The 22,449-nt window shown below is 42.2% G+C and overlaps 1 protein-coding gene across 1 annotated transcript; it reads left to right on the top strand.

Annotated features, from left to right (window-relative positions):
• The first annotated feature begins 169 nt into the window (after positions 1 to 169).
• ND-23 (NADH dehydrogenase (ubiquinone) 23 kDa subunit) lies at positions 170 to 19,975 on the top strand. Its single transcript, XM_037425212.2, has 5 exons — positions 170 to 290; positions 1,054 to 1,206; positions 5,935 to 6,107; positions 12,107 to 12,235; positions 19,745 to 19,975. Exons 1-5 carry the CDS (start codon positions 257 to 259, stop codon positions 19,874 to 19,876), a joined length of 621 nt encoding a protein of 206 aa, XP_037281109.1. The 5' UTR covers positions 170 to 256; the 3' UTR covers positions 19,877 to 19,975.
• The last annotated feature ends 2,474 nt before the right edge of the window (positions 19,976 to 22,449 follow it).

The raw sequence follows: 22,449 nt of genomic DNA, 5'->3' as shown, positions 1-22,449 counted from the left end.
TGAAAACGTTTTTCTTTTTAAGGAAAGGTTTTTGTTTAGTTGCACAAGCTAAGCGAATTGTAGCAACATAACTGTTACAAGTAATCGTGCATCTTTCAACTGCAGCATTTTATTTTAGAGACAACTTTATCAACTACGTTGTTATAAAAAAGCAAAAAAAAAACTTGCAGATGATCTTGTCACGCGAAAATAAGTGATAGTTTGACGAATTAAAGAACCAGTACTAGCAACGCTGTGTTTTTCAGTCGAAACTAACATGGCGTCGCTGTGCAGCCGAAAAATTCCTCTTGGTATGAAACAACTCTTCTTTTCATCTCCGATCAGTGCGTAAATATTCATTCGGGTGCGCCATGCAAGCCGTGCATAAGCACACTTGTTTTTACAAAGACCAATCTAATACAAACTGCGTTATCTTTCACATTATGCATAAGTGTTCTCTCGCTGGGAGCTTCTGGCTTATTCGACCTTGCGGTTCACCCAGTGCTCTGACTTTTTTCTGCGTAACATTTATATATATTAACTAGCACCTTTATTTAGAACACCTAACTTCTCAACTAAGCGGGCTTGTTTCTGCATAGCGTAAAGATGGTAAGGACTGTACGGTACCCCTCTCGTACGGACGTTTTCAAAGAGTTGACATTGAAGACGTTTCGAATATGCAAGTTGCGCTCGTTGGCTCCTTTCAGCAAAGTTTTGCAAAGGAGCCACGTGGTCAAAAATTTTAATTCTGATGGGACTCGATTGCAGTTGAAAGTGGCCGCGCGTCACGGGTGTTGTGTGTGTGTTTTTTTTTTTTGCGTGTTGTGTGGTTAAGTGTAAGAACTTTGCGCGATCAAACTACATCGACGAAATGGAGAACAGAAAGCGTCTTTCTTGCCTGTACCGCCTTTCTTTTAACGTCGTTTCATTGTAGAGCCACACGTCCCGCTAATAAGCGCAACAGTTTATGCTTTTACATCACGGGTATTTTCATAACGGCAGCAAGACAGAGCGAGCCACGTATCGCCAGTTTCCTAAAAACTGTACCCCCATGTTTTCTTTCGAACGGCACAGTGACCGGCGCTGTTTGGAGATGGTCGAGGCCCCTTTCCACCGCGAGCGTCCTGTCCTGCTACAAGCAAGTCCATCCTGCGGAACCTGGTCCCAGCATGAAAGAACGGGTTGACGATCTGTCGAGGCGCGTGTTCCTCACTGAACTCATGAGGGGTAAGTCTTTTATCAGGCGCGCACTGAAAGGAGCAGTTTTTTGTCGCCTGCACTGGTGTCGAGCCACTGTAACACAGTATTACTTCTTGATGCTGTGCGGTTGTAGATGCTTAGCAGCTTATCAACGAGCCCTGTGCTCTGTCGTACCATAGCCGCCGCTAACGATGACGGTGATGAACAAGTGCTTTCCGGACCACACATTTTCTTTCTGCCATTATACCACAGGGCATGCAAGGGACATACTATACTCCATAACAATGAAGTTGACGCTGATAATGATGAAGATGATGACGATTGAAATCACGAACGACTGGCTTGTGCAGTATGTGACGTCTTGATAAGCTCTATGATGCATTTCGTATGACTGGAAACTACCACCAGGGGAACATGCGTAAACCTCGTATTTGGAAACTTGAGGCTAGATATGATAACACAAAGCAGTAATAATGTTGCATTTCATGTCGCATTAAGCATGTCGTTATTTCACGCCGGTTCCCGTCGGGCCGCACCAACGGACACTGGTCGCGCCTGGCGTCAGACTATAGAGTACTCACGTTTTGCTAACGTAGCGTCGCTGTGCCCAGCGTGTGTGCGCATCAACACTACATTGGAGTATATTGGGCACATCATGATGCACTCACGACCGTTTGACTAACTCCACATATACTGAATTCGGTGTTACGGGACGTCACTAGATGACGAAATATATGACTGGTGCAAACATAATAATTCCGACACACGTCCCATGTAAGAACATGGCAGCATATTACGCTCATAGAGTGCTCACGGGCGTTTTTCTAGCTCCATGTATACTAAATTTGGTATCACGTGACGTGAATAGATGACGAAGGTAAACGACACATCCAAACATGATAATCATGACACAGAAGTCATGTACGGCATCGTTTAACTCCACCTCGTAACGTTGTGCTGATTTTAAAGTGACATATCAATCTTTTTCAATTGTGCTTCGCATATCATTGATTCCTACTGTACGTGGAATCTGCCAATTTTTTTAAAACTCACCGATTCATTTCCTTGTGATCTGAGGAATATGCAATCTCATCACCTTGTGTGTGGGTGGCTTGTTTTCCTTTTACATTGCATAATCCACTCATCAGTGAATTGTACTCTGTGTCTGACTGTAGTTACCTACTTATGAAGCACAGTTTACAAGCTTCAGAAAAGTATAGCCAAAAAAGGGACAGTGAAAACAACTCCTTGATTTGTTTATACCAAAAACTCAACAACTTTAAGAAAAAATAGCAAAGCTTGCGCTTGGCTTTGGGAGGGTTGAAAACAGTGCAGCTTCTCTAGAGCACCTTTTTTGGCTGCTAGGTTTCGAACTTGGCTGCTGCAGGGTCACACGCTGAGCCACATCGATCACTCGTCTCCATATCTTGTACTGTGCATAACCATGATTGAGACGCTGAATGTTCATAAGTGGTATTCTCGACAACATTCTCTGCTCCTCCTTGTTGAGTTGCTATAGTGATGTAGGCTTGACCAGACACATAAAGCTATCATGGACGCCAAACTGAGGAATACTATCACGCGCAGTTGTGTCCCAGTATGTGCTCACAACCTTCGTTAACCATGGTCACTCTTTTCGTGAACATGTCTCGCAGAACTTGATACTTCTTTGCACACTTCTCATTGCACCGAACAAAGCTTATCATTGACAAGGTGGCATTGAACCATAATCCATCACGCACCTAGCACGAATGTCCAAGTTTGAGGGCTGTAGGCACGTGCGCAAACCTTAAATTTGCTCCTTCAGTACTTGCATGGACCTCTCAACGCAGTGCTTCGTATGAAGCCTCCATAGCAGTGGTGATGAAAATCGCCATCTTCCGATGCCATGTGAAGAAAGGTCGAAAGTCGTCTTGTCTTCAATCAGTTGGCATGACTTGTCCATAGAATATCAATGGTTGTGGGTCAGCAAGCCATGAAATAAGTACAAGGTGGGCGTCAATGGGTATTAGGTCACGACCACACGCACACTTTTACAGCAGTTCTTTCTGATCGTCATAAAGAACTGTCAAAGTCGTGTTTTTCTTGAATGTTACTGTTTTCTTACCAAATTTTATGGAAGTGATTGGAGAGCAGGAATTGTGTCGTTTACACCATGTTCTAGCAATTGCCTCTAAGGAAAATATGGCACTAGATAATATAGAAGTGTGTGTACAGCCGTAAATAGTGTTTGAAGCAGCCTTTTATTACTGGAAGTAGCCGTGAAAGTCAAAGATGGGGATAGCTCATGAAAGCTGACCTCACATTTGCAGAAGCTGTTCGATATTCAACTTTCTCAATTTGCATGACAGGTGTCTCAAACTGCTCTTACTTCTCTCTCTTTCTGCTCGAGAGACCCTATTGAGGTTTCTCAGATCAAAAAAAATGCACAAATGTCGGAACGCTTTTGGAAACAAAAGAATTCAGCTAGAAATTCTTCCAACAAATTTTACATTTCACCGTGGAAAACTGACTCTTCAAAAAGCATCTGTCTGTTCTGATGTGATATTATTGCTTCATTGCTGCTTTATTTTCATTGCTTCACTCAATTATTTTCTTTCTAAGTTTTATTTGCCGAATTTGGACAAGTGTCAAAAGCTTTACTGTAGAGTTTCGTTTGTTGGCTACCACCACTTTGCATATTGTCTTGTAGTGTCTCACTTTCAAAATAGCCCAAGAGATACGGAAAAGGTTAGATTTTTATGTCTATCATCTTGACTAAGTCTGTTTACATGACACAAGTAAACAGATATTTAATATTGCTATGTTTCAAACACCCCTGAAGGGTGCAGCCACAGCTGGTGGTGTAGCGTATGAAGATGAGCAAAACGAGGAGAAGAGGAAATCATGGCTGCCGATCGTAGTTATTAAATTGTTTACAAGTCAGCGAGATTTTGGTCGTTACATTTGGCGGCAGGGGTGAGATGTGAAGATTGGACAGACTTAAGGACAAACTGGTAAGCGCAATGAAGGAAGCACTGGCTAAACTAGACCATCTGCAGCTAGCCAGGTTTGAAGAGGAGATTCGCAACTAAGCATTAAAGAAAAAACTGACTGACGCTGTAGTTGATGCTTGTCAGACGGCGAATTACATCATTTCTGAAGAACAGTTCGTGAACTTGCATACGAAACAAAGTATCGCTGATGTACAACAGACTGCCAAGGTCCGGGAAACCAAGGAAGTGCAGATCACCGCTCATCTTGTGTGTGCGGTATCTGCTGAGTGCAGCTGTACTGGTGCAATCAGGCAGGAACGGTGTAGTCATCTATGTGTTGTCAAGAGGAGGGGCTAGGGACAAGGGGACGTACAAGGAGACAAAACAACGAAAAGTGCTGATGAAGCAAGAAATCTATGCAACTTCCACCTTGACAAGAAAAGAATACAAACTCTATGGTATGATGAGCACTGTAGCGGTGGCGTCAGTGCTAGATACTGCAGCAAGTATCTCGTCAATGCTCGAAAATCTCCCAACAAGCCCCCGTCTAATGAGAAACCCGTGACCTTCGCTATACAGTGTAGACCTTCGCTATATCAAGCCTAGCTTGATACAGTGTAGATACTAGAAGCAAGCATCCATGTATCATTTTACATTTATTAAGCTAATTGAGCCACAAGAAAAAGCTTTCAAAAATAGCCTTTTTTTATAACAAAATGTAAAAAAAAGTGCCGCCATCTCTGCTCATTTGAAGTAACCTCTGAGAAGAACATTACCTGAACTTGTGGCACCTTGACAAAGCCTCGAAAATGAGAGGGCACAGAAACATTTTGGAGGCCGTGAAAATGTACCTACGTCATGAGACAACCACTAGGCGTGTTCAGTGTCTGCATAGGTGCCATTTGAAGGCTGCTTAGAAGGAAACTGTACCATTACCAGCCATGGAGCCTTGTGAAGAACACTTATATGCCACTCGCTTGTAATGAATTTAGCCAAATTCAGCCCTTTGAGATGCTGTGTAGACAGTAACACCACTTTTGTTTCCTAGTGTTATTATGTAGCACCTAGATGCAGTGAAATACTTTGAGATTCTGATGAGTTGAACGTACTGCATAATAAAATTTTCTTTGATATGATTTAGCAATGTACAATTGCATGTTTTCACTTTGCTGAAGGCACTACTGTGCCTGATAAGTTGTTTGACGTGGCTGTGAGTCATGGCAAAAGTATAAACTTTCTTTGCGTAACATGGACATTATTATCATCGTTTACTGCCCCTTAAGGATCCTTTTCAGCGTATAAGAATATGCAAGAGCATCAATAATAGTGTGGTCAATGCTATCAAATGCTAGAAAAAAAATTTGCAAAAATACAGTGATAGTGTTTTAATTAAAGAAGTGATTCATATGGACAGTGCAACTGGTAGTACAAATGGTATAAATCCTATTACGAAAGAGTAGTATGATATAACTGCAAAAAAAAAAAACTTGCACTATGTTTCTGGCCTGAGATTTGGTTCTATTTATGCAAAAACTTAGCATGAATGACTTAAAAATAAATAGATATTTAGTTACAATTAAGTTAAATATATTTACTGTGAGACACAAAAATGGACACAATCAAAACAATAATTTGTCGCAATATATTGAGTGCCTTGAAGTAATGCCGTGTTATACCATATTGTATCCATTTGATGTATTTACAGAGTGATCTTTATAGGCAGCGCTTGAAATGATTAAGTGTTGCAGCATAGTCTGATTGAATATTGTCCGCACTGCAGGTCTGGCCATCACAATAGGCACACTTTTCAAAGAGCCAGCCACCATCAACTACCCGTTTGAAAAAGGCCCCCTGAGTCCTCGATTTAGAGGGGAGCACGCCCTGCGCCGCTACCCATCAGGAGAAGAGCGTTGCATCGCCTGCAAGCTGTGTGAGGCCATCTGCCCGGCACAGGTAAAGGACGTCAGCTGCTCGTTTGAGAGTTGACGATGTTGATTTTGCTTTTTTACATTGCTTTGGTCCCATCTATGTGAAAGGAGTCCCGCAACACCTCATGATTAAGAATAGTGATATTAATGACTTGGTTTAGATTCGTGCTGAAAAGCAGCTAGGAGTTCATGTGTGTGAAAATACAGCTAAGGGAGGACTTGGAAGCAAACGAAAGGATGAAGAACGTCAGCACTGAAAACTAACTGGGTGTATTGGTCATAAAAGAGATATGTATGTACGCATGAGTCGTCTCCTTTATTTCTTACAATGCCAGCGCAAGCGTGCAATTTTGGACAGGATCAGTCGGTCCGCCTTAGTTCAGGGAGTGATCGTGATGCTACGCTGCACGATGGAAAGCGCTGCCTGCGTCACACATGCTTCCGAGCGCTTTCCCCTGGAGATGCAATAGACGTGTTTTGCACTCCGATATATACGTCTATCAGATTTGTTCCTTCATGTTCCTTCTTTGTGGCTCGGAGCAATGCCCCCACTGCATTGCAGCACAGCGCATGCAGTAGTAGCGTTGCAGAGACGCTTCTCTACTGTTTGGCGAAATAGCACCAAGAACAGCGACTAGCTATCTCAAAACACTGTATCTTTTAGAGAGCCAGCGTGACCTTCAATATTGGGGATGGATGGATGGATGAATAATTTTACTACGGTACTTCAGTGCGTGTGTTTAGCGTGCAGTGGGCCGCTCCCACATCGGGACAGAGACCTTGCCCCCTGTATCTGTACACAACAAAAATTACTTCATGTAATTACCGTTGTGAGGCATTATGTGATGGGTTCTCTTCCTCATGACTGCAAAGCACGCACCAATGGTAGGCGATGGGCGAGAGCAAAATGAAAAAAAGCTAGAGAAGAGAGGTGAATGGTTGAACTAGGCAAATCTAGCTGGCATTGGCAAAATAGAGGAGGCATTACATAAGATAACCTGCGTGTCAAACACACCATCACAAGCATGTGTCATGCATATTCACAAGATTATGAAGCTGCAGCTTGTTTACGACGTAATTCACATGAGCAGGATAACAGGCCAGCAGTGAGAGCGAAACAGGGTTCACTCATTTCGTAGTCAGCACTCTCACCGTTCATTTATTTTAGTCCTCCAACACTTGTATTTTTTTTAGTTCTGTGCTTAGCACTACTGATCTTCACCATGTACACTCTATCAATGTAATCTGAAAATGTTTGTAACCTGTATTCAAGAATGCTGTGAACATGTAAGCCAAACATTACAGGAACTTGATTGATTTTGTTTCACCAGCCCTTGAATATCGCTTGCGCTCCTTCACAGTGTCATTGCCATCTGCCCTGCAGGCGGGGTAAGCAGACTTAGTTGCTATTGTGAAAACATCTTTGATGGCGAAGTGATTGCTCACATTTATTCACACATAAACTGATAACTGTGTTACAGTAAAACATAGTTAATACGTACCTCTCGGGAATGCTGTTGTAGAACTATGCTATAAATATATGCATTAACCACCCAGTACAGATACGCATCTCCTGATGTGCACTATCACCGCCAACAAAAGGAAAAATATAATGTCACTGCACATATTGTCTAAAGTACCCACCACAAAGTCATTTATATTAATTTTTTTTGCTAAAGAGTAGAAAAGATTTCGGCACTCTCGCACAACAACCTGATAGCACACAGTGGCTACACCAACGAGCATTTCAAAACTACTGCAGCATCCGGGATTCATAGCGTTGCAAAATGACAGAATGGACATAATCGGCTGTCGTCGGTACATGTGTACCGCAATCTGCTGCTAAGCAAAAACTGATGCAGCTCTTTTATTGAACGCAGTATCGTCGCAGGTAGCCAATCATCTTCTAGCCAATCATGCAGCATTTTGCCTACTTGGCACAGGCCATGATTGCTAATCCTCTTGTAGAATATGCCAACTCTGCTTTAGACCATACTCAGATGCAATGAGTAGCTTGTTGGGTCAATGAGTGAAGTTACTTGTGGTGAATTTGATTTAGAAAACAGTGTGGAAGGATAGTGCAGTGAGAGGTGGGAGGCAGAGCACTGAAAGCAGGGTCACTCGATCTGCCGCTGGACTGCGGCGTGCCCCGCCGCGGTGGTCTAGTGGCTAAGGTACTCGGCTGCTGACCCGCAGGTCGCGGGATCGAATCCCGGCTGCGGCGGCTGCATTTCCGATGGAGGCAGAAATGTTGTAGGCCCGTGTGCTCAGATTTGGGTGCACGTTAAAGAACCCCAGGTGGTCTAAATTTCCGGAGCCCTCCCCTACGGCGTCTCTCATAATCATATGGTGGTTTTGGGACGTTAAACCCCACATATCAATCAATCAATGGACTGCGACGTGTTCCCACACAGCAGGTGAGAGGGCGCCGAGTGGGGAAACCATGTGATTGAAACATACCAAGCCCCAGCATTTTCTGTGGGACAGCAGCAAAATACGCGTGAAATCCGTCGGCTACATGTTCTTCATTATCCTAATACGTAGTATGTTTGTGCAACGATAATTCGGCAGACGCCCAGCTGTCATCGCCACCAGTACAATACAGTGGTGTCAAGCTACTCATGATTGCTACCATTGATGTTGCATTCACCGGCCAACAAAAAAAAATTTGGAGACTGGCGTTCAAAGGTCACGTGACTCACATTAGCTGCGGGTACTCGGCTTTTTAGGCAAGAGCACCTCAAACTGCTCCTGGCTGCTCTCAGTGCAGCAAAAGCGCTCTTGCTCTACCGTTGGATGACAATGCTGTTAAGGCCGAACTACCGTATAAACAGGACTATAGGTCAAGTGGGAATATAGGTTGACCCCCTAAGGTCAAGGTTACGGAAAAAGAAATAAAAAAAGGGAAACAACCCAAAACTGCCGAGCCACAATTATTTGCGAATTGGGTGCACCGCAAGCTGATCGTAGGAGCTCCTTTCAACCACCATCACTACTGTTTCTGTTCGTCCGACGAAGCACCACTGTCTTCCGAAAACGATAGTTTGTCACTGGTTGCCTCCCACAGTGCGTCCCCCTATGTGCCATCCAGCGAGTTGCTGATGCAACATTTGTTGAAAGCCTTTTCCACCATGGAATCTGGCAAGGAACGCTAGGCGGAAAGCACCCAGCCAGAAACAGTCGCAAGTGGAGGCCTCTGTAGGCGGCCTGTCAATGTCTGGGTTGTCGTCAGACATCCACTCTTGGTACTCCAGCCACACTCTGTCCTTGAACGGCTTGTTCAGCACAACGTCGAGTGACTGGAGGGTGGACGTCATACCACCTGGTATCACGGCGAGGTTCGTTTTCCCGTCGCCGAGTGCGCGTTTCACAGCGTCGGTTAAGTGACCACGAAAGGCATCCAACACCAGCATGCTGCGAAGACGCAGCAGTGCACCTGGCCGACGGTTCCACACTACTCTTATCCATTGGAGCATCATGTCCTCGTCCATCTATCCCTTTTTGTTGACGCGAACGACAACACCGGGCGGGAACACTTCCTTCGGCATTGTCTTGCATTTAAAAATGATGAAGGGCGGAAGCTTTCTACCATCTGCCGTGCATGCCAGCATGACGGTGAAGCGCGAGTGCTTATTGCCAGTGGACAACAGCTTCACATTCTTGGCGCTGTGCTACGTGATCGTGGTCGACGAAAGCATGTCAAACCACACGGGGATCTCATCGGCATTGCCAATCTGCCCCATCATGTAGTCGTTCTGCTCCTGAAGCCGGTTCACGAAGCGCTGAAAGTTTATAAGCTTGTCCTCGAAGTCCTCTGGCAACTTCTGACAGATTGATGTGCGCCGTCGGAGAGAAAATTCTTTGCGTCGCATAAATCGACGCACCCAAGATTTTGGTGCTCAAAACTCTTCTCTCGTGAGCCCAGCTTCTCGAGCGAGTTTCACGGCTTCCTTGCGAATGGTATCCACGGTCACTGGCAGCGAGCGGGCACTAACTTCGTGCATAAAGTCCGCTTGCTTACCCTCCAGCTGCAGATTAACGACACTTCGTCCACGAAACGACATTTTTCGAGGATTGAACATCTGCAGCTTCCCTTTCTGCACCCTCCAATAGCACACACTTTTTTTCCGATACACCAAAGTGGCACTGAGCAGCCATATTCCCGTTCGCTTCAGCGCAGTCAACAACATCTAGTTTAAATGCAGCTGAGTACTGCCTCCTCGTACCGCTACTCATATTCAATGAATGAAAAAAAAAACAACACTAAAAATGCAGCGCAATCTCAAGCGGCGGAGCGAAAACTCTGAACAGATCAGAAGCAAATCACGAATACAAAGAAAACAGACAGAGAGAAAAAAAGAACAGTCTGGGATTGGATTTGGATGCGGATATAGCCACGTCCGGCTTCTCAAGCACATGCAAGCCACATGTTGCCAGACAGCGCCGCACTTTCGGCTAGATAGACACCGCTATATAAGAAGAGGGGCGACTTTAGCTTATTATTTTATTGAAAATATCTCGACTTATATTTCGGTTTATACGATATATGCAGTGCTTTTGCCGGCGTTTTCTGGCATTAGACTCTCGGCATCATGACATAAACGCCGCTGGAGAGGGCGGCCAGCCACATGGAAAGTGCTAAGGCCTACGCCGGCAGAGTGTCACACATTCTGTCGCCACGTAGAATGAACCGGACACCTTCAAAAACAGTGTTCAGTGTCCTTCTATGCAGCAACAAGAAATATTCCTGAATTTAGGTTTCATGTTTGAAAACGGTTCGAAAAAATCGTCATTGCTTGCTGTTGAAGCTTCTGAGGAACAAGCTAGGCCACATGCTATACATGGGCTGCAACTTCACTGAGAAGGCATGGTGACCCAGTATTCTGGCACATCTCGGACGGGCTTCTCAACCTCAGCAACTGTACATGTCAAACAGTTTGTCCATTATTAATACCTATTCTACCTCCACCATTACCATAAATTTTTTTCATGCACTGATGAAATTATGGGAATGGAGGACAAGTTACTAAACCCTGCTCCTATTAACCATCTATTAACCAGGACTCGCATCATTCTGTACATAAAGTACGACAGCAGACACTTTGCACAATGCACTAGGTTTTAGAAAAAGCACACACGTAATGAGACTTTTTGTTAAGTAAATGAAATCCATGTAAAATTGTGACAGATTGTGCTTCCAATATTTGAATATTGTAAGCATCCATATTGTAACTAAAGCATCATTTGCATTATATCAAAGCAAATTCCTGGGAAGTGTTAAGTGGCTTGAGCCGACTTAACAGAAATGTCTGTAGAATAGCTGAAAGCAGCGACCTAATTTCGTGTTTAGGAGTACTCCAAATGAATATATGCGTGCGTACATAGATGGATTTCCTCTGACATGTAGTGCAACATCTCCAGCTTGCGGTCTGCAGTCGAGAATGTGTGACAAAAAACTGCTCCAAATGGTTGTGATGCTGCTCCAAAGAGAGATTTTAGTAGTTGCTCCAGAAGCTGCACCAAAAAGAGTTTGATCGATCACATCATTGAGTGTCAAAATAGTTATCCCGCTAGACCACTGAGAATGCCAGATTGATAACTATCACCTCCTGCCTGGGCATGCACAGATAAGTCTTTGTGTTTACCTTCTTTTTTTGTTGTTGTGTACTTTTCTCTGTTTTTCTATAATGTTGATACCTACCAACTGGCTCAGATTTTAGTTGTTATATGCAAAGTTACTGAAGAAGAAATCTAGAAATGAGGTGCATTTCATACCTCACATTAGGAGGCAATTCTTTTGTTATTTATTAACCTGTAATAATCTTTTTCCCCTTGCAGTTTAATGTCTTCTTTTTCTTTAAGTATCCTTTTAGTTCATGAAGATTATCTGTTTTGTTTGGGTCTAATGCTGATAACATTCAGCAGAAAATACTATATAGTGTCTTAAGAGTTGGCTTAAAGAAATGGCTATTTAGAAATGGCTATTTAAAAACCACATGTGCTGTTTTTTCTGTATTCTCAAAGGCCATCACCATCGAGGCTGAAGAGCGAGCGGATGGAAGCCGACGAACGACCCGCTACGACATTGACATGACTAAGTGCATCTACTGCGGTTTCTGCCAGGAGGCATGTCCCGTTGACGCCATCGTTGAAGTGAGCACGCCATTAATGGCCAATCTTTATGCTTTTACTTTCGAGGTTTCACACGGGAAAAAAAATTAAGTTTAGTTGAGCCTGCTGATGTCGTGCATGAGGAGCTGTCAAAGCTGCTTGTTGGGTCTGGTGTTGTGAGGAAATAACAGATGAAAGTTTGTAGCATAGGTCACATACTATTTACTCTGAAGGTAAATTTGTTGCTTCAGCCTTTTGTAATCATAATTAGCACTGAGTAGACTTTTAAAGGATTTTGCCAGGCTTTATTCAGTTGGTGTGTTGCAGAACACTTTCGAATATATGAACGACCTTTTGGCAGAGTGCCAGTATGTCTAAATCTGTTCAGAGATGTAAAGGTAAGAGAGCATCTCTTCTCCAACATTTTCTCACTACAGTGAATTTCGGAATTGAGTTGTCATATTGAAAAGTGTGAGGAAAGTATTAAAAAAAATTGTGCAAAAAACGTCAACACAAACACATGAGTCACCTACCTGTGCTGTGTATACATCTGCAACGGTGTTATGCCCTGTTAAACGCAAAAAGTAAGCACAAAATAGTGCGAAACCAGTGCATGTATATTTGAGAAAGAGCACAATCTATCATGATCTGCACAGCTCGACTGCTGAAATATGAACTTTCAAGCGTGTGTATCTTTTTTATGCACTGTGAAGCATTGGCGTCAAATACAGATTCTTCACCTTGGTTCGTGCGCACTGTTCCAACGTCCTCTTTGCTTTTGTCGCCGTTTTCTTATCACGACAAATGGTTTGGATCTTATCGGAGGTCAGATAAGTTTGCGTGCATGCTTCGTCATCGCACTGTGCATAGTGTTCAATCGTTAGGGAACCATGCATGGATAATCATGGGTGACTTAATCCCATAGGTCACTCGCGTCACATTTTTCAATGTAGTAGCAATTCTTGCATGCTGGTTCCGGAGCTCATTATGAACGTTCAGCCACCAACCTAAAGGCTAGAGAACAGCTGCGTAACAAGCGCGCAGGTAAAGCTGTCCGACGAAAACAAAGGCAATGGGGTGAAGCCCGACGCTAAAAAAAAAAGTACCTAGTACAATAGGGCTGTTGCACATTTGAATAGAGCGGGCAGATAGAGGAATACGCAGGCATTCTGATGATGATGATGATGATGTGATGATGATGATGTAATGATGATGATAGTGGCAGGTACGAAGCTGGGCACTATTTTGACAGCCAGGAATAACATTAAAATCACTATTCGTTAATCTGAAGTGTTGTGGAGAATCTGAGATATGAGGAGAATAAAATTCTATAAGTTATTCTGAAACATTCAATAATCTGAAATTCATAGTAGTGAAATATATTTAGATTAAATTGGAGGACATTTGGAGGGAGCTTTCTGAAGAAGTTGTTATTCTGTAAAAATCCTTAGTGTGAGGTTTGCTATAACAAGATTTTACTGTATCACAAGAACACTTCACCCAACAAAGAAGGTAGAGATCATTGTCTAGAAGTGTGGACTAGAATGATAACGGCTAAAAGGCACACCATAGAAACTGTATCTCTTTGTTTACAAGAATACCACTGATTTAAAAAAGAAGCTTAAACCTACCCTATGCAGGGCCATAAAAGTGGCTTCTTCCTTCATATGCACTCATGTTGCAAGCACACATTCTTTTTTTATGGCTCTGTACAAGAGCAACCTTTGTTCTTCTCTGACAAGATACGTAAAGGGTAGCAATGAGTGCAGGGGCAGAACATAAACTATATTGTCGCAAGTAAAGAGTAGAGACTCACACCAAAGTTCCATCAAAAATCTTTACTCTCTCCACTTCATTACTGAAAAGGTCTACAGTTTGTGTAATATTATGTGGTCATATCATATATGAGGACTGTATTTTTTCAGGCTTGTACAAATAGTGAATTTTTGGTTCGAAGCCAATAGTGATTTTGATCAAATTTCGAATCGAATTTCGAATCGAATTTAAATGGTACATATGACACACAAAAAAAATGGAATATCTATCATGACCTAACTAACCTGCACAGTACTTCTTTTGAATTGAAATAGGGGCTCCATGCAAATGGTTTTCTTTTCTTTTTTTCATTCAAAGGAAGCCAAAAAAACCTTGAGTAGTAGTTTCAGTAGGATGTGAGTGATAACCTGTAAGATACTTAATGTTTTAAAATTTATTATACTTGGATCATATAAGCTGTCATAACAAGCTTAATGAAATGAAGAATTGATTTCAGGAAAACATGTTCCTTCAAAGGGGCCCTGCAACACTTTTTCAAGTAGCCGTGGATCCAGGAAACATGCTTGTTGCCTCACAAATTTACTGTCGCAAAGTTTCTAGAATCAGTCCAGTACGAGCGGACTTTCAAAAATTCGCATATGCAAAAATTTGTATTTACAATTGCATTCTCTCTTCTCGTCCTGACGAAATAGCTTGAAGATAAGTAGGGAGGAATGGCACGGTGAAAGAAAATACTTCACACGCACCTCGTGGCCTAGAGCACCTCATTTTTTTCTTCGAATGCGTGGCATTTTAGTGCGACTGTGCACGTACTTGTGGTCAAGCGGCGGCCCCGGTAACGACGAGCGCGCCATACTCAAATCAGCCAATGCCTGTGACTAGAGCCGTATATTCCTTCTTGGCTGTGACAAGTGATTTCTCAGCTTGTAGTGTCATTTTCCGACGAAAGAAAACGGTTTTAGCTTTCAAAATTTATTGTGAATACGTTCTGTGCTACAATATTTGCCTCATGTGTTTTCGGTAGCCTCGACTACCGATTGTCAGCGTTTTCTGACCATGTTTAGTAAGTGTTCCAGGGCCCCTTTATATTAGAAAGGGGCTTCACAGCAAAGTGAATTTTTTTAAATAGGTGTTTTCATTGTTTAGCATTTTTAAATTGCAGTGAAACCACTTTTACAGGTGGTTACATGCGGACTAATATACACCTGTTCGTTCATTGCGAATACTTTGAAAATATTCCATAATTTATATTCGAATCGAAGTGAATTCGAATACTCAACTATTCGAATGCTTCGAATATTCGTACAAGCCTATATTTTTTATGTTCCCGAGTCAACAAATATTTGCAGTACTTTAGTTCCTCAGAAGTCACTGCACAAGTTAACAGTGGCCACTGTATTTATGACCAACGTTACAGAGAATGAAGATGCTCAAGCAACAATATAATGTTGTTGTCAGAAAGTGCCTTTAGGAAACAGAGAATTGGCATACCGGGGCACTTTAGAAATTCAAATATAGGATATTGATTGAGGCACAAGGCTTGCTAAAGTTTACGCAGATTAAAGAACTTTTTCGGGCCACATGATTCAGCTGTCTATCAGCAGGCAAGTTGGGTTTTTTCCTTCTACATGAGTGTGTAATTGGCACAATTGTGTCTTTCCTCTGTGTGGTAATGCTAATGGTGTACTGAAATGATATCTTGGCTTGTAACGTTTTTTCTTTTGCAATCACACGAATGCTCGAAGCACATAGCATCGTAGGTGCTCATACTGCCTTCATTTGTTCCTGCTCAACAGTGCGTAATGGTCAACTCATCTCGGCGGAGTACATTCCACCACAAAAACGAGAAATTGAAGTTTTTGCACCACTGTGATCTCTAAACTTGTGAAGTAGGGGCAGTATCTTAGCTTTGCAAGGCAAATGGGCACATCAGTGTACCTGCAGAGTGATTGTGCCATTCATATGAATGGGCATTGACTAACTTAAACAGCTCACCACCACTCTTTATCCCTTGCTCCACCAAGAATAAATGCCTCTTTCAGTGGTGACACTTCTTATCGTGCCAGCATTTTTAGATATCTGGAAGTTGCAAACGTGCTCTTCCTTTTACATAGCAGGTGTCAGTGCATATGCCGTGTCACGCAAACATGGCCCACCCACATATAATGAGATCATTGAAGGGATACAAGTGTGATGCTAAACCTTCACGGTGCTGTCAGTGCTTACAACTTGGCACAAAACGGTCCACTTTTTGTGTTTAGTGCTCCAAACACCGGAAAATTTCTAACAGTCATCATAGTATTCTAAATAGCGTACTTGAACATCATTGCTTCTGTAATGCAGTTTCTATTTTTATAGCAAGAAGCTGGATATGTGTAGACAACACACTGCATTGGATCACTCCACTGCATCATGGTCTTTATTTTCTTAGAGCAGCATCGTCTGGCATAGACTTGCCACTGCACAGTGTTTACAAACTTGCATTTTCATTTTATCGTCACGGCGATGTCAATGACGTCAACCTTGGCATTTTAAGACAAACTTTAGTATAAAAAATCTTTTACATTTCACTATGTCCCTGCTTGCTAAGAACCATACACACACTGTTGGTACTCAAGGAGTAACATAGAACATCTATAACTCTGAATTTCTGTGTTGGTGCTACTTTATGTTCATTAAGTTTACTAGTGGTACAGGAGCCTTTATTGTAATTTGCCTCGTGGGATGTAAACCAAAAGACTTGGCACTGAGTGGATCAAGGATTGACAATATCAAACAGTTGTAACTTCACCTTGAAAGTACAAATACACTTATCGGAAACAATCACCACTAACTGCAATATGCCCTGGCATCGGCCAATATGAATTCGTAATGGTATACAGTCAAACCCCGCTACGGCAAATCTGACGGGGCACGGAAAAAAATTCGTTGAGGCGAAAATTTCGTTGTAGTTAAATGTAAAAAATATATATATAGTTGATCTGAGCTAGCAAAACAAAGGAACCTTTGTTCTCAAAATTCAAAAAATGCCCGCTGCTTCCTATTCTTACCCAGCAGCGTCACGGCGGGATTCTCACCCATGCATAACGAGGCCATGGTGAAAAGCACGCGGAAACAATGCATAAAACCGCTTTCATGAACGAACCAAACAGTTGCATTAACACGTTAACACCGGCAGCTGTCTATCGTCAAAAGTATCCGACAATGCCAAGATGGAGGCAGGGTATTGTGGAGCGGCAACTTTTGCATTATTCTATGTCATTTTTATCATCCACTACTCGCGGCTAGCTGATTTTGTTGATAATGTGGACGAACAGCCGCTCTGATTAGTTACCACACTGGCCGAGCGCGAACATATTGATAAGCATCGGAATCGGAAAAGGCATCGTGCCGCGGTTGCACCCAGCAGCTGCGAGAATATGGTGGCTAGCGAGAAGGAAACCATTAATTGAGCTTCAGCTTCGGATCACCTACGGCTCAAAAGCAAGCCAGTGACAAAACAAAAGCAGGACAGTCTCATTGCCATCGCTATCGAGCAATGACGGCGCCCATGTTTGCTGAACAGGGGCGGTTTCTAGTGGTGCCAACGTGTGTTTTAGACTTCATTGACGCATTTTCAGGCTGTGTAAATGCATCTATATGTTAAATATTGGGTTTACTGCATAGCAACCAGCATCTGAGCCTGAAATTGCATCGTAAAATTTCGTTGAAGTGGGACGATTGAAGAAAAAGTGTTCATTGTGGCGACAATATTTATGCATTGACTCCTATGGACTGCTGACAGGAAATCATGAATTTTTCGTTGTAGCGGAAATTTTGTTGAAGCGGCATTCGACTGTAGTGACCAATTTTCACGTCATTGGACATTCATGTCAACATAGTGGTGCATTTTTGCCAGATGATATTAAACAAGGCACTGAATTGGTAAGGAATTGCTGTCTATAGAGAAGAAGAATTACTGGTTTGTATAAGTTGAAATACAAATTACTGTTGCAGCAAGGGCATCAAATATTTGCTTGGAGTGACTACCTTCCTACTAGCGAGTTGTTGGGCAAGAACTGCTGTCTCATAATATTTTGTCATTTCTGAAACGAGGAAGCAGAGTATCTGATGCAAGTTGGAGTTGATTTATTTACCTCACAAATTGCAAAAAACTGTACATGAGATGTGTTTCGGAAGGTGTGAAAAAATCTACATAATTCTATGTACATCCACAAAAAATGCTGCAAAACAATGTTATGTTCTTAATATCAACATTAAAGTTCTGCAATTAAAAAATTCTGCTCACAAAATAGCTGTAGCTTAGTTTCCACAAACTACCGATTGTCTTACCATTAGCACAAGTTGACCACTGCCAGCTGCAGTAAGATGCAACTGTGCGCACATGTTCAATCAGCCTGGGAACCTGCCACTAACATTTCTTGGGGAATGGCAGGCCAGCATGTGTGACTAGTACCACATGCATTCGTCATTAACATGAATTGCATGGCTAGCTGACATTTCCGGAAGCATGTACAAACAGGGTGGCAAGATGCAGATGAGGTCAAGGTGCTGTTGAACAATTTCAGTAAAGTGTGAAGTTTTGGAAGATTTTCGCATCACTTTGGAGACATGACACCATAGCCCCCAATGTGGGACAGTTCCACTGGTTTTTGAATGGGTGGTCATGCTATGTATAGTAAATAGTGTGATAAATAGAGATGCCTTCATAGGCCAGCACAACCTTGTTTTGTGATGAAGCATACTATTATTGAGAATAAAGTATACTATATTTACTCGCATAATCCTCACACTTTTTTTAGCTGAAAATCGGCGCAAAAATGGGGGGTGCGAGAATTACGTGGGGAAACTTTCCATGAAAATGTACAGAGCAAAAAAGAAAATGAAGTGGCCGCAAATCAGGATTCTCACACCAGCAACTAACAGGAATATTTGAGAAGTACTAATTAAAACTTACCTCAACAATAAAAGCACAGGTTCAACACAAGGCGAGATTTATTTGAGACACAAAAAGTCCAAGCAAATTATACGCAAAGCTTGTGGGCGTTGCAGGCGTAGCGGTAGCGTTTGTCGCGCAAGAGTAGCCCTCAAAAGGTAAGCATAGGACGTCAGTATTGGGCTGATGGCTATTTAACAGAATCATCCGCAGTTTTCTTCTGAAAAAATAAAGTTTACCATCAATCCCAGTTTTAGGCACACGGCAGGCCCAACGCGCCTTGGTGGCTTTCAGCTGCTGTCACCAGTAGCGAACACAAAACTAGTAGACTTCGAAGGGCCTATTGGAGGCCCTGTTGCCGTTGTTTAGTGCATGATATATCACTTTCAGCTTGAAAACAGCCGGGTAGCTTCAGTATCCCCCCATAATGTGACAACATCACCGACACAACATACAAAACTCGCCGCAATGCGCACTTGCCACTTTGGCTTGGCTTGGATTGGATCTCTGTGCAATAATAGTACGCTTGATGCTGAAGAGATGGTGCCAGATGGTACATGCTATCATCATCAGTGGCTGGAACGAGCAGACGACATTGCGGAAGTTTTTGGGGGTGCGATAATTACTCGAGGAAAAAAAGAAATCGTATTTTTGTTGGACAATATGGGGAGTGCGAGAATTCTGCGAGTGCGAGGATCATGCGAGTAAATACGGTATGTGCAGTAGAATGTACTATCCAACCCTTACATCTCTCACATCAAACTAGTATTTCGCTATCCACTACGCTTTCAACGTATGCTAGTTCGACTGTAACAAATAGTGCTGTTGCTCTCCTACAGGGCCCCAACTTTGAGTACACAACGGAAACGCACGAGGAGCTCCTGTACAACAAGGAAAAACTTCTGAACAACGGTGACAAGTGGGAGCCAGAGCTTGCTGCCAACATTCAAGCGGACTACTTGTACCGATAAACAGTCATCGACACATGGACTGCTCTCCTGTTCATGCAAAGCCCTTCTCCCCGTAGGAATGTACATAAGTGGACGTCTATTAAATAATTAGGCTTCCTGGTTTCGCCTCATGACCATCATTGTCCTCAGTAAATCAAAATTAGGGGTGTAACCATATTTGCTGCGAACACTTTTTAGTAATGCCTTATGTGTATTCTGGTCATATAAGCCAGCGTATGGATATGCCAAACAAGACAGATGGATGGCCAGAGCTGATTTCAGATGGCTTAGTGCAGAAGTCTGAGACATGCGGCCCATGGGCTGCCTGCGACCTGCAGACCTTTCCCTAGCAGCCAAGCATGCTCACATCTGCCCTCATACCCACACAGTCATTAGTGTTGAAACAGACCTATTATGGAACAAAGGCTCGATATTTCAAAACAGGCGTACCGATTTTAGTCATACTGAAGACCGGTATCAATATTTTTCTCGAATCCTGATGAGAAATCTCCTTCGGAAATGACCCATGTATGAGATATGAAAAAAGCATTTGTCACGGTGTACTGTAATGCAGCTTATTGTAGTGAATTGCACATATTTAAGAAGGATGTAGCAGGCATTTTCTGCTGCGATCACAAATTTTATAAATGCACAAAAAATTTGCGGTATACACAGTCAGGAGAACCAAGAGATGGCCTGGGTGCACACATCGCTGTCATCATAGACTCGATATCGGGAATGTTACAGAATCTATGCTACAAGGTCGTCGACTCAGTGTGCAATATTCACCTTGGAGTCAAATAACCGCGTGGCGTGTCCTGAACTGGTGCTGTTGGTTTGCCGCTACACAACTGGAGTAGATGCAGTGTTGATCTTTGTTAACCAGCCCACATGAGATGACGACAAAGAAAAAGAAGACAGACAGACAGGCGCTGACTCGAAACTAAAATTTATTTGGGAAAGAACAGCTGATATATAGGTGAAGTGCAACTTGAAAGGAAAACTAATAAAAGTCCCAAACAGCAACACATCCAGACGCCATAAGCAAGGGAAACATCACTTCTTGCATTGCCAGTGGCACACAGTAATGGGGATATGAAGAGCATTGCCTAGGAAGGAGGATGCAAACTGACTCATTAAATGTAAACTACCAGCCCAGTTCATTGTCTGTTCAACTTGGTGTATCAATTGGTGTATCAACTTGGTGTATCAATTAATCATATGGTGGTTTTGGGACAATAAACCCCACAAATCAATCAATTGGTGTATCAGTTGTGTAACTACTAGCAGTGTTTGTTAGTTTGTCGACCTCGTTTTGTCAGGGAATAGAAATGTTTATGGTATTAGAGGCATAGCACATTCTTAACTCTCATTGTATTTGCATGAAATGCAGTCTGTAATGACCGCAGATTGAGGCTCAGATGAAAAACCGGTGAAATATGGTGCCCCCCAAAGTAGCATTTTGGTACCTTTTCTGTGTGTACTTTCCTTTAACAAAATCGCAGACTCATGAGAATGGTAAATAATTTATAATCCATGTAGACAAGGCCCGTTAACTCTTCCCAGATAATTCATGTACATACTTATTTAAGGCACACTAAAATGAAATCTAATTTTTCCTTGTATTGGGAAAATACCCTTTCACAATTTCTAAATCACCATGCTTGCTTTGAGAAGGTGCTTGGTAAGCGAGAAAATGCTCAAAAAGCAAACTGGCTGGTGATGCCATTTGGAAATTCTGGCACCTAATGCCATGATGTAGATTTTTACAGCATCTACTTAATTCTACGTAGTTTCCAGGCTTGTGCGAATATTCGAATGCTTTGAATAATCGAATGAATATCATGGCATTCGAATTCACTTCGAATTAAATTTATATTTGTGAAAGTTTCGCAGTATTCCGAATGAACCAACTGGTGTATTATAATCCGCATGCAACTCTTTGTGAAGGTGGTTTTGCTGCAGAAAGAAGGTGCGAAGCCGTGAAAGCACCTTTTTAATGCATAGGTTAGCTTGTTGTAAAGGTACTTCGACTGCAATGAGGGAGTGCTCAGCCGTGAAAACACCTAGTCAAAGAAACTCCGCACTGTCGTAAAGCCTTACTTCAAGGTTAATGAACATATCTCCCTCACCTCTATTGGTCATTTTTTTTAAGTTCTAAGTTCAAAAGCTTGTTATACTAGCTTATGCGCTGTAAGTATAGTAAAGCTTAAAAACATCTCATTTTACAGGTTATCACTTGCATTCTGCTGAAAGTAAAATCCTGCAACTATCCAATGTTGTTTCCACTTCATTTGAACCAGAAGAATGGCATTGGCATTAATCCATTTACCCTGGCTTTTAAAATTATATATATATATATATATATATATATATATATATATATATATATATATATATATATATATATATATATATATACACAATTGGCATATTTGTCATGACCAAAAAACATGCACATTATATATATATATATATATATGTATAATGTGCATGTTTTTTGGTCATGACAAATATGCCAATTGTTCTGCATAATATGTGATATATGCTATTCGAATTAGATTCAAGTTATTCAACTATTCAACCAAAGTTAT

This window comes from Rhipicephalus microplus, chromosome 3, assembly GCF_043290135.1.
Source record: "Rhipicephalus microplus isolate Deutch F79 chromosome 3, USDA_Rmic, whole genome shotgun sequence".
Taxonomy (NCBI): domain Eukaryota; kingdom Metazoa; phylum Arthropoda; class Arachnida; order Ixodida; family Ixodidae; genus Rhipicephalus; species Rhipicephalus microplus.
This window is presented reverse-complemented; position numbering and strand designations above follow the sequence as displayed.